Genomic DNA, 12,825 nt, shown 5'->3' with positions numbered 1-12,825 from the left:
AGTCATGTAGTACTCTGGATCCAGGTAACCCTGCAAAAGTTGAACCAAGCGATGCATTAGCTGAGCTGCGAGATGCAAAAGTTTGGTGAATGCATGGGAAAATAGTTCAGAGACGGACTCTCACCAACGTTCCTTTAACTTGGGTGGAAACATGTCCCTTTCCGCTGTCCGATACTAGTTTTGACAGGCCAAAATCTGCAACCTTTGCATTCAAACTTTCATCCACAAGGATATTGGTGGACTTGACATCTCTGTGAATTATGGGTGGATCAGCTAACTCATGAAGATAAGCTAATCCTCTGGCTGAGCCCAGTGCGATTCGTAGTCTCTTCTTCCAATCCAACTGTCTGCCACTTCTGCCTGCAGATTACGAGAGAAAAGGAAGGCCAGGTTATTAATGGTAAATGATTGGATCAGGTTCCTCTGAGAAGTGGCCGTGTTGCAGACCTGTCAAGTTCTCCCTTAATGTTCCATTGGGAATGTATTCGTATACCAGCATCTGTTCCCCTTGTTCGAAACAAAAACCTACAAGGTCTACCAGATTTTTGTGGTGAACCCTAGAGAGCAGTTCGATCTCTGTCTTGAATTCTAGCGCTCCTTGCATGGATCCTTGCTGCGCCCTCTTGATTGCAACCATCTGCCCACTCGAAAGAATTCCTCTGTAGACCTGGAAAAGAAGTCACAAAGTTCATTGCTTTCTCCTTGGTTCAATCTTTTCTCGAATGAATTCAGGCAGAAAGTTTTCATTAGAGAACCATTGATGTAGTTGTTGATTGATGTACCTTTCCATAGCCCCCAGAACCGATTTCATTGGCGTCTGAGAAATTGTTGGTGCATTTCTTGATCTCGTCGAAAGGAAACCATCTTGCTCCTTTGAGTTGCGGTGCGCTACCATCGTCTTTACCACCGGCTCCCCATGAAGCTGCAAAGTCGAGGAAACGTCATCTATGGTGCCATCCAACACTATTACTTACCTAACATCTTGTTCACAATCTCCTGCTGGGAAAGGAAAATTACCGAAAGGCCTGCTCTGTTCAATAGCTCTTTTAGCCTTTTGCTTTTGTAGATAGGCATAGATCCCAACACAAACAAGTCCAATAACAAGTATGATGCAGCCGGCAGCTATTCCAGCAATAGCGCCTGTACTTATTGTCGTCTTTCCACTCTTCCCACCTGTGAATATTAAGTTACTTCTTCAGCAAATTTAATCTACAACAAGGCAGCGTTCAGGTTCGAAGTCGGAGGAAGTGTGGATTGATACCCGAGAAGGTGTACGGGAATGCTAGGAAATAATATGGTCCAAAAATGTCAGGAGGTTTGTAGGTTTGGTTGCTCAGATAAAACCCAATTCTTTGGATCTCTGACCGGTTGAAGTACATTCCACTCGAAGGGAACAGCGCCAGGTTGAGTTGAATGTAGTTATCACTGTTGAAGAAGAGGTCGGAAATGTATACGGAACTTGGAGCAAGTCCAAGTTTAGTCCGCAGACTCGTCTCCAGCTCTTGGAACAAGGTGGCATTCGTCAGATCTCGGAAGGAGGGTGCTCTGAAAACCATCAATCCTTGATATGGATAGGCACAGGAACAGCTCCGAGGGTTAAGTTTCTGCTCCGAGGAGCATGATGTAGAACCACCGCAATTGGCTAAACTGGTGGAGTACGGCGTTTCTGCTTGTTGCTGCAGGAGGCAATAGCTTTTGGTGTTTTCGGCGGAAGAACTGCACAGAGGATTTCCATACAGTCTGCAGTTGTCGAGCAACAAAAGAGAAACATGAAATCATGCTTGCGTATGAGTCCGTGAAGAATACGAAAGAACATTTCGAGATGAACTCACATTAGAGTTTTGGTGAAACTGGATGTTAGCACGACCTCATCGATGGAATTGTTCCTGAAATTTACTAGCTGTAGTTGTGGACTGATGATGCTGCCCATGTTCAGTGTACCATTGAATCTATTATTATCAAGCAACCTGTTGAATGTATGAGCTGATGAGATTTCTATACGAGGGGAATGCTAGAAGAAATGTTCCTTATAGGATTCGATTGGAACTTGTTAATGAACTCACACTTGCTGCAATTGAGGCAAGCTGAATAAACCTTGCGGAATTTGGCCAAAAAGCCCTCCAGATTCTATGACTCTGCAAATGGACCAACAATGATGTCTCAGCTCCCTTGACTTAATTCCAAGCAAAAGCGCAGAACGTGGTAAGGAGACTCACAAGGTGGTGAGAGATTCTATTGTGGTGAACCACCCCGGAGCTTCTGAAGGACTGAAGGAGTTGTTGCTCAAGTCACTGTACCACACATCATGCAAGGGATAAGTCGAGGAAGTTTATGTTGGTCGGTAGCAGAGCTACACAATGGTTGCTTACACATAATTGAGGTTGTTCATTCCTGTCAGATTCGGCAGCGATCCAGTTAATTGATTGTTTGCCAAGTTCCTGCAAGAAAAGGAAACAGCGAGTGTGTCAGCAGCCCGTGATGGATTCGCCGCCTATGATATCATCACTTACAGTTCATTGATGCTTGTGAGATTGTTAATGTCGGATGGAACAGGACCTCCCAAAGCATTATTGTCAAGCCGACTGTTCGAAGAAGAAGATAGCACAGCACGTGAGATCAAAAGATTCCAACCCTTCAAGCGGTCGATAAAGAAAGGCAAAGAAAACATCATCAGTCCACGTCACTTACAGAACCTCGAGCGTTTTCACCAGTTGTACCGAGGATGGAATCGGACCAGTAAATTTATTCGAGTCGAAGAGTCTGCCAGAGATCACGATTGCAGTCCTTTGAAACTAATGGGAGGCGATCAGTACAAAAGACTCAAAATCCAAACTTACATGTGTATCAGTGTCATCTCGGAGCTGAAGAGTTGTTCTGGAATTTCTCCTGATAACTGGTTCTTGTTGAAGTGACTGCGAATCAACCGGAACAGTAACTCGTATCATTTATTCATCATGTTCTGGTCAACCCAGTTGCAACGCACAACCAGATTAATCCTTCTCTTCGATGGAAGTAGATTGAGCCATTACTTACAAGTGCTTGGTGTTGAGGAGCCGGTCCAGGCCCGGTGTCGCGTTGACCGAGATAGGGAGAGATCCAATCAACTGGTTGTCTGCCAGATCTAGCCAATACAGATTAGAGAGGAGACCCAGTGAAGCTGGAATCCTGCCGTTGAACTTGTTTGAATTCAGAGCCCTGGCGAGTTTGATTGACAGCCAATTATGACATTCGAAGAACAATGATGGAATTGTGTAAAACAAAAAAAGGGAACGCTTACAAGAAGGAGAGCAGTTTCAAGTTGCCTAATTCCTCTGGGATTTTGCCATTGAAGCTACAGCCAGCCAAGATCCTGGTAAGTGGAACAACACAAGTTTCAGCCAATTCATTACGTGTCAAACTAATAGGAATCGGTTTTCAGTGTTTGGGAGTCCGTTCCGTGCTTACAAAGTGGTGAGCTTCTTCAGGTTCCCAATATTTGGAGTGAGTAGCCCACCGAGATCTCCGTTGTACGACAGATCCCTGCAAATAGATGTGCTATTAAGTGAGATTTATGCATACTACTGAAAATGTTGCAACGTCATTTGCAATCACAGGTTTAATCAGAATTTGGTTTAGGAGAAGACAACGTACAAGGATTGCAACTCCGTGAGTTGGCTTATGTCGCTGCTTAATGTACCTTTGATTCCCATCGTGGACAGTCTCCTGCAATGACCACAGCTTAAGCATATGGAAGGGAGATCTCGACAAGGAGGTCAGGTTTGCAGCAAACTCACAGTGAGGTCACCCTGGAGGCGTCGCAGAAAACTCCTTCCCATGGCGAACCACAGGGATCACTCGACTGCCCCCACGTTGGTGGAGCATTCTTCCACTCACTCAGCATGGATCGCAGAGCGGCAGCTGTACATTTCTTTCTCATCAACATAAGAAATCAAAGAGGAATGTTTTTTTTTGCAATCCATTCCGAGAGTTCATACGACCAGAGAAGATGCTGCAGCGGCACGAGAACTTACCATCCTGGGGATCGGTGTCGCAGGAACCAAGACGAAGATGACCTGTAAGGATCATGAACACGAGCAAAAGGCCGGAGACGGTGCCCATGTCGGAAGGCCAGCGAAGTCACCGGCGAGTGATCGATCACCCTCGATATCACAAGGCCTCGGTTATGTCAGATCCAACAACCATAACCCGCAATAATTCTCCTCTCTTTTCCACGCCTTAGTAGCTGAGGAACAATTGATGAAGATGGAAGGAAGGTTAGACTTGTCTTGGAAGCCATTCTATCATGTGAAATGAGATCGATTTGATTCCGTAAGCACCATGCAAGAATGAGGTAATGGGGATTGGACTCGTTGCCATTTCTCGGGGTTTGAACAAGGAAGCTGCACGTGCTGTTTGAATCGTTCCAGGCGTGTTTCATCTATTTGTAATTATTGAATGGGTTGTTGGGTGGTGGACCCCGCTCTGATCAATTCTTCCCTGTCACCCAATAACTTGTACCAACTGCCTCTTTGAAAATGGATATAATCTTGTTTAGTTGTTGGAAAGAAGCAATCGGAAGAGTTGCCATCTGAGCGCAGCATTCTCTGCACTGACTTGGTAAAAGTCAACTCTCAGCAGCTGGCTCCTAGTTGGTCATAGTTGCGTCGGTCAACGCCTGGGAGTGGTCTTATTAATTCAGGATAAACGCAAAGCACAAAAGAACTGCTGAGGCCATCATCAAATGAAAGATTCAATCTCCTCTCTTTGACCACTCTTCTCTAATTTCTTTTTAATTTTTTTTGACGGACGATTTTTCTACAAAAGTTTTTTTTCAAAAGGTGCCCTTCTTTCAGTTTTCCTTGGACATTGTCCTCTAATTTAATAAAATATCTAAAATACCCTTTATCAATTCTTTCTATTAATTTTTTTCATTAGTTTTAAACCAATACGGTGCTTTTATTTAGCTCATCTAGAGTATATTTTAATAATATTTTTATTAAGATATTAAAAATATAAAACTATTAAAAAATACTATAAGTGACATCATATTATATCTACTATTTGTCATTGCTCATAGACCATTACGATACCATATTTTTAAGTTTGTAGTTAGTTTCATTAAGATTATGAGTCGATTTAGATCATATACGATGTTTTTAAGTAGGTTTTGTAGTGTTTTTATTATGATTATTAAAATATTAAAATAAGTTAATTTTTATTTATATTTGGGTGATATTATTTTTAAATTATTATAAATACCTATTTAGATCCTACTATGATATATTATATGATTTCTGATGTGTTTTGACTCCATTTGACTCACTTATAGTGTTTTCTAATAACATTATAGTATTTTAATTGTGGTATTAAAAATATTATAAAACTATTAAAAATAAATATTTTAAAGTTACTAGAAAAATACTATAATTATCATCATATTGTATCTTTTTAGTTGTTATTGTTCATACGCCATTACGGTACTAAATTCTCAGGCTTGAAGTTGATTAGATTGATATATTGAGTCCATTTATATCATTAAAATATTTTTAAAATAATCTTTTTATTGTGGTGACCAAAACACTATAATGGATGGGAATAATATAATCAACTTTCTTAGGGCAATTTGAATACCATTTGAATTAAGATGCAACGTTTATGTTTATGAAAAACCAAAAGAACAAGCACCTTTTATGAAAAGCTCAAAAAAGATTTTTAAAAGGAAAATCGCCGTTCTCTCATTCCAAAATTATATGGAAGGATTTCATGATTATATGGGGATGGTGATTTCTTGAATAGACATCAACACACATAATGCGAGATTTTTTTTTTTTGTTTTCGGATTTTTATGTGATAAGTATAGAATTTCTAGATTTTGAGAAATATATCTATTATTTATCATTTCAAGATTTTAAAATTATTTATCATTTTTCATGACATATATATTATTGAATATCGGATTCTGACGATGAAATCAATTAATGAGTTTACGATCTAATTTATGTTTTGTGTGATCTAAGACTAACTTTAATCAAAAAAGGTAAATCGATTAAAACAAGAGGAATCAGATGTTGGGTCGGAGTGAAACATGTCAGAAAATTGGACGCCGGGCCGGAGGATCGGTCGACATGCCGATAAAAGGACTTCGTGTCGTGAGTTTGAGTATCGGCTGAAGGATCGGACATTGCGCCAAGGAGATCGGAAGTTGCGGGAGGTCAACATGCCGATTGGGCAATATGTCGAAGGAGAGGACGATGCGTTAAAGAATCGGACGAAACGCTAGATGAACAAATTGTTAGGATCAAGAGTGTTAGGATCGAGAGCACTAAGAGGGGGGGGGGTGAATTAGTGCAGCGGAAATCTTACAGCGATTAAAAACCAAAAGCTGTGTTCGTTCAAAAACTATTATGATGCAAAAGCAAATTCTCAGTTTGTATCTAAGTGCAGTTTGCGTCTAAGCGCAGATTGCGTCTAAGCGCAGTTTTGCGTCTAAGCGCAGTTTACGTCTAAACTCAGATTTACGTCTAAACGCAGTTTTACGTCTAAACGCAGATTTACATCTAAACGCAGATTTACGTCTAAACGCAGATTTATGTCTAAACGTAGTTTTACGTCTAAACGCAGATTTACGTCTAAACTCAGATTTACGTCTAAACGCAGATTTACGTCTAAACGCAAATTTACGTCTAAACGCAGTTTTACGTCTAGACGCAGATTTACGTCTAAACTTTGAAACTTGTTTGTATACTCGCAGAAGGCAGTATGCAGTTGAAATCAAGACGTAAACGTGAACTGAGATCTGATGATTGAGCGAGGAAAGCCGATTTACGTCTGAATGCAGTTTTACGTCTAAATGTTGAAACTCGTTCGTAAAATTGTAGAGGACAGTTTGCAGTTATCAATAGGATCAAAATGTAAGTGTAAACTGCAAAAGAAGCTCGTTCGTAAAAGCACGGAAGACAGTTCTGCAGAATCAAACGTAAACGTAAACTGTAATGTATGAAAATACGAATTTACGTCTGAATGCAGATTCGGAAGAACAGCACTTAGAACTTGTTCGTGAAAGCGCAGAGAGCAGTAGTAATGAAGGAGGTTTGCAGTAATGATAAAGTGCTCGAAAATAAACGCAAACCAGAGATTTAGAGTGGTTCGGTCAGCCTTGACCTACTCCACTTTTGGCTTCCTCCACCGACGAGGTTGCCGACGTCAACTAGGGGCCTTCCTTCAATAGGCGAAGGCCAAACTGCCCTTTTACAATTTCTCTCCTTTTGACAGGCTCAGGAGACAACCTTTACAGACCTTTCTCTCCTCACTTTACAACTGAAAACTTGAAGAACAGAAGGAGGAGACTTAAAGGCTTTACAACACTTTTGAGCTCTTAGAATCACAGAAAAGATCAAGATTTCGGTGTAGGTCTGTATCTTTTCAGTGCTGAATGGGTGGGGTATTTATAGGCCCCAACCCAATTCAAAATTCGAGCTCAAAACGATCAAATCGATCAAATCCCAGAATTCTGGGATCAGGCGGTTGCACCTCTTGACTGGAGAGGTGGCACCGCCTGGCAGAGCTCGAAGACTGAGCTCAGGCGATTGCTCCTCTCTGCCAGAGCTCGAAGACTGAGCTCGATGGTTGCATCACTTGGCAGAGCTCGAAGACTGAGCTTGGTGGTTGCATCACCTGGCAGAGCTCGAAATCTGAGCTCGGTGGTTGCATCACCTGGCAGAGCTCGAAACTGAGCTCAGGCTGATGCACCTCTCTGCCAGAGCTCGAAGACTGAGCTTGGTGGTTGCATCACCTGGCAGAGCTCGAGACTGAGCTCAGGCTGATGCACCTCTCTGCCAGAGCTCGAAGACTGAGCTCGGTGGTTGCATCGCCTGGCAGAGCTCGAAACTTGAGCTCTGGCGGTGCTACCTCTTGACAGAGGAGGTTGCACCGCCCAGTCTAGCTCGAAGACTGAGCTCTGGGCGGTTGCACCTCTTGGCTGGGGCGGTTGCACCTCCTGGTGCAATCAGGGTCCGAATGGTTCGCTCCATTCGGCCCAATTTGAATCTTTTCAGGGGCCCAATTGCCCCAAGATTAAGCTAATGGGATCACCTCCCATTTTCATGCTTAATCATCATGCTAACTACGATTAACTCTAAGACAACTTCTGCAGCTTTGCTCCGATGCGTCAATCGCTTCTTCCGGCGAGTTTCCGGCCAACTTCCGTCGATCATCCGATAAACCCTCGGTGATCCTTCTGCGGACATCCGGCATACTCCTGGACTTTGCGACGATCCACCTGGCGAGTTCCGACGAGCTTCGCTTGGCAAGCTTCTGGACTTCTCGGATCTGTTCTCGCTGAACCTCCGACGACCGTCCGAACTTCCGTCGAACTCCCAACGTGATCATGATCTTGACTCCGGCGTAACACCTGCTGCTTGTCTTACTCTCATCGTAGTTAATCCTGCACACTTATCTCAACACATAGATTAGATAACAAATGACAATTGACTTCATCATCAAAATCCGAGATTCAACAATCTCCCCCTTTTTGATGATGACAATCAATTGATAAAGGAGTTGTCCTTAACTCCCCCTATCTATATGCCATAGTTGAGATAAGTCAACCTTGAATTCAAGACCAAAGAATTCAAGTGACGTATTGATAAGTTAGATCAGTTAAACTTATCAATGCTCTCATCATGATGCCCATCATGATGTATCTCTTCAAGAATGATGTCAAGGCATGACATACATCATCAAGTTTGTATGATTGTGTTTGTAACTATTCATCATGTAATAATATAAAGCTACGAAGGACTTTTTACATGATGCACACATTTGAGATTTTCTAGCAAGTTTGCATTTTCTATAGAATATCAAATCAAGATATGATGCAAACTATAGCACATGTTCACATATCTCTTGGTGATGCAAGGATGGCATAACATTGTTTATAGCATCACTCAAGTATTTGCAACTATGACATAGACATGATTATGGCAGTTCAGCTATGACATAGTGTTTATCAATTCATATGTTTCTCCCCCTTTGTCATCAACAAAAAGCATGATAGCATTATCAAGTACATAAAGGAAGTCATGACACATATATCTCTTTATTGTTTTTGCTTGACGGAGGAAAGTCATTTTTCAAAGAGTTTTCATAAGAGTGTACAGGAACATCCCATTTTTAGCATACAAACCGAAAAATGAACTTCTTACATGCATTTGGTTAAAAATATTTGTCACATAATTTGCAACATGTTATTTGATCAAGCGTTGTCAAGGCATGTAATAGTAATAACATCCGAAAAATATTTTTAACTAGTTTAAGTATTTGGACAAATCAACATTCCTAATTCTTTTCTTATGTAATCAAATTGTTCTTCACATAAGGGTTTTGTGAAGATATCAGCCAGTTGATGTTTGGTATCAATAAACTCTATGGTTACATCATGATTAGAAACATGATCTCGTATAAAGTGATGTCTAATATCAATGTGTTTGATTCTTGAGTGTTAAGCTTTTGATGTAGTAACACAATTATTTCAAGTGCAGCATTCTATCATATTGCATAGCAAGATTTTTATTTCAGCAAGTGTAGCATTGCATCACATGGTAAGATATCAGCTCGTACGATGCAAATTTTTGTTTGATATCTTGATACATAGCAATCATATTAGTAATAGCAACCATATCAATGTTATACTGCTGACTCATCAACTTACATTGGTATGTTGCTTCATATTTTTCAAGGCATAGGCTTTTAAACCTTTTTTAGTTTCAGTGCAAAAACCGAGATAAACAACAAGAGATGTTTGCAAATATGCTTACACAAACAAAGATAACCATATCAGGGTAACATATGTACAGCATATCAGGTAACCATAAAGACAAAGTCCTTCATGAATAACATAAGGAGTTTACAACATGTCATATCAAAAACAGCAGATGTTCATACAAGCTTATTCATGAGGTGGAAGATTAAAGTGCCTAAGTAAAGAGTCAAATTGTCGATGGATTTGCTGCAGCTCGGTTAGGATTTGATCTTGTCGAAGTTCAAGCCGTTCTTGTCTTTGTTCAAATCGGTCCATCCGAATCCCGATATCTTCGATGGATGATGTGTGAGTTTGCTCAACCGGATGTGTTTCCTCAAAGGGACAGATCGGAGGAGATTGGGTACTCCTAAAGACTGGGGTTTCCGGCTCTGGTTCAGGTTCAGGTTCAGGCTGAGGGGGATCAGTTCTTCTAGGCATTCTAACCCAGTTACCGTTTCTATAGTGACATCTTAGTCGGTGAAGTAGATTTTTGTTTATTATGCTGAATCTATCTGTTTTCATTACTTCTTCTTCTAGTGGTATTTGAATGTCGTAAGCTTTCATTATTCTAGTAATTATTCCACCATATGGGAGCATCATATCTTTCGTAGATAATTCTAGCATGTTTTGTTGGATCAGATAGCCAAGACAAATGTCACGTCCTTTCATGATTAGGTACATAATTCCTAATTCCAATTGACTCACTTCATCATGATGGTATTGTTTAGGAAGAATTATACTAGTCATGATATGATGAAGTATCTTAGTGTTAAAGGGCAATAGATGTTCACAACTTTTAGGAACAGATTCTATGTTAGGATTGGCAAGGATTGTTCCTAAGGCTTCAACGTAGGATGTTTCAATGGTTTTTTTCATTCCATGATCCTTTAAAGTAAAGTCCTATGCTTTTCATGGGAATACCTATCATATCACAGATGAATCTATCAGTGATTGAGATGTGTTGTCCTAAGAGATAGGTTGACATCCTTTCTTCATCATCTATTTGCATGTTGTTGTAAAACAATCTAACTAGTCTAGGATAAATGGGTTCGTTGATCTGCAAAATTGGAAGTAGATTTAGGTTTGCAAACCATTGGATAGTCTCTACATCTCTTAGTTCATTCAGATCTACGTATTTTCCCTTATTGATGCTTCTTAGTTCGAAGGAGAGAAATTTTTCAGCATGGTTTTTGGAATCAAAAAGAGTGAGATCAAACTCTTCTACTACTCTCCTCTTTCCCTTGTCCCTTGAGGATCTTCTAGATCCCATAACTACTGCTGTTTAGAGGGATGATGATAAGCTAAAATAAATGAAGAACAAAACAGAATTTAAGAGCTTCTTAGAGAGTACCTTTGTGAAATCTTCAAGAGAAGGAAGGATTCTTGATGTTTTGCTCCGAAATGGGAGGTATTTGGAAGGCTTAGAGGAATGAAATGGGAATGGAGGAGACTTGGAAGAGTAGAGGAGGAAATGGGGTGAGTTGGGGTCGGTTCCTTAGCCGGCCCTAGTGTGGGTTTAAAGGGCAGAGCTGCTGGCGGTTGCACCTCTGGCTGGAGCGGTGCAACCTCTGGCAACCCGTGATAGCTGGAGGTGCCACCGCCAGCTGGAGAGGTGCCACTGCCTGCAGCCAGTGAGCACCTAAGATGATTTGATTAGGGAGCCTTTGCCTTGAGGAGAGTTTCAGAGCAATTAATGTTTGTTACATGATTTCGTATGAGTTTTTATTTAAGGAAGAAGCTCTTTGTACGATCAAGATAGATCTTTTAACGTGCATACGTATGTTTGTTTGGTATCCCTTTTAAGATGATGACATATTTAGTTTCTACAAGAATTAATTCGTAGATGAACGGGTTTTGAAGATCAGGGGGGTATGTGAATTTGGATATCATATGTTTCTAATAAGGTTGTATCGTATTTGTGATTTCACAACTTCCACTTGTTACTTAAGCGTTGCGAGTTCCTTTTTGATTCTTGGTTTATGACCATTGAGAGTCAAGGAGCAGAATATTATTTCTTGCTCCGGCCTAGACTTTTAATGTTTTTATAGGAAGGGATGATCTTTAGGAACCCATTTGCTTTTGGGTGCCTCATAAATAGATCTACATTTTCTATTATGTTGCATAGAGCTTATCATGGTTCCTTTAGGAACCCAACTTAATTTGTTTGGACTTATTTTCTTGAAGGGACAACAATGTGTCTTGTGTCCAAACTTGCAACAAAAGTTGCACTTGGTTTGGTGTTGAACATGTAAGATGGAGCCTTTTATGAAGATAGTTGGATTTTGGTGAGGACTCCTCACAAATCCAATCCCACTTCTTTTAGGAGCATGACCCTTGTTTGTAAGGATCATGTTTAATGACTTGCTACCAACCTCGAATTTCTTCAAGGTGTCCTTAAGTAGCAAGTTTTCTTTTTGTATAGTTTCTAAATCATGACATTTGATACATGAACTTAAACTATCATGATGTTCGACTTTTAACTTATCAAACTCACAAGTAAGATTATCATGTACCCTTTTTAGCAACTTGTATTTTCTATTTATAACTTTGCATTCATCAAATAAATCATGGAAGGCATTTAATAATTCATCGAAAGATAAATCAGCATCTAATAAATTTGTTACCTCGTTTTCGATGGCCATTAAGGCGTAATGAGCAACTTGCTCGGTGTTGGACTCCTCTTCCTCAGATGCGCTCGAATCATCCCATGTTGCTTGGAGCGCCTTCTTCTTTGTTGTTCTTTTCTTGACTTGGGGACAATCACTCTTGTAGTGTCCCGGCTTTTTACATTCGTAGCAGATCACTTGGTCCTTCTTGGGTTCAAGTTTATTTTTCACATCGTTTTTAAACTTGTTTCTTTTGAAGAATTTCTTAAACTTTCTTGTCAAAAGTGCCAAGTCATCATCACAATCCTCATCACTTGAGTTTTCTCTCAAGTGGCATTCAGAAGTTTTAAGTGCCATATCCTTCCTGTTCTTTGGAAGGATGTCTTCTTGCTCTTCATGAGCTTTGCAAGTCATTTCGTAGGTCATTAATGACCCGATTAG

General features: G+C 40.5%; 1 protein-coding gene across 1 annotated transcript in view; it reads right to left on the bottom strand.

Moving 5' to 3' along the window:
• The window catches only part of LOC103974104 (leucine-rich repeat receptor protein kinase HPCA1), a 5,034-nt gene extending 655 nt beyond the window's left edge, over nucleotides 1–4,379 (bottom strand). The window contains exons 1-19 of the mRNA XM_009388857.3: nucleotides 4,011–4,379; nucleotides 3,774–3,897; nucleotides 3,631–3,702; nucleotides 3,445–3,519; nucleotides 3,278–3,349; nucleotides 3,034–3,195; nucleotides 2,838–2,912; nucleotides 2,689–2,760; nucleotides 2,511–2,582; nucleotides 2,370–2,438; nucleotides 2,217–2,291; nucleotides 2,064–2,135; nucleotides 1,833–1,967; nucleotides 1,262–1,740; nucleotides 1,018–1,173; nucleotides 783–922; nucleotides 448–667; nucleotides 125–360; nucleotides 1–30 (exon numbers count right to left, since the gene is read on the bottom strand). The exon at nucleotides 1–30 is cut by the window's left edge and continues 655 nt beyond it. Of these exons, the coding sequence (XP_009387132.2) occupies nucleotides 1–30; nucleotides 125–360; nucleotides 448–667; nucleotides 783–922; nucleotides 1,018–1,173; nucleotides 1,262–1,740; nucleotides 1,833–1,967; nucleotides 2,064–2,135; nucleotides 2,217–2,291; nucleotides 2,370–2,438; nucleotides 2,511–2,582; nucleotides 2,689–2,760; nucleotides 2,838–2,912; nucleotides 3,034–3,195; nucleotides 3,278–3,349; nucleotides 3,445–3,519; nucleotides 3,631–3,702; nucleotides 3,774–3,897; nucleotides 4,011–4,098 (2,424 nt within the window). The 5' untranslated portion in view covers nucleotides 4,099–4,379. The remainder of the gene's footprint in view (nucleotides 31–124; nucleotides 361–447; nucleotides 668–782; nucleotides 923–1,017; nucleotides 1,174–1,261; nucleotides 1,741–1,832; nucleotides 1,968–2,063; nucleotides 2,136–2,216; nucleotides 2,292–2,369; nucleotides 2,439–2,510; nucleotides 2,583–2,688; nucleotides 2,761–2,837; nucleotides 2,913–3,033; nucleotides 3,196–3,277; nucleotides 3,350–3,444; nucleotides 3,520–3,630; nucleotides 3,703–3,773; nucleotides 3,898–4,010) is intronic.
• Between the last annotated feature and the right edge of the window lie 8,446 nt (nucleotides 4,380–12,825).

This window comes from Musa acuminata, chromosome BXJ2-8 (genome assembly GCF_036884655.1).
Source record: "Musa acuminata AAA Group cultivar baxijiao chromosome BXJ2-8, Cavendish_Baxijiao_AAA, whole genome shotgun sequence".
In the NCBI taxonomy this organism is placed as follows: Eukaryota; Viridiplantae; Streptophyta; class Magnoliopsida; order Zingiberales; family Musaceae; genus Musa; species Musa acuminata.
Note: the sequence above shows the minus strand (reverse complement) of the source record. Positions and strands in the feature narration are given on the sequence as shown.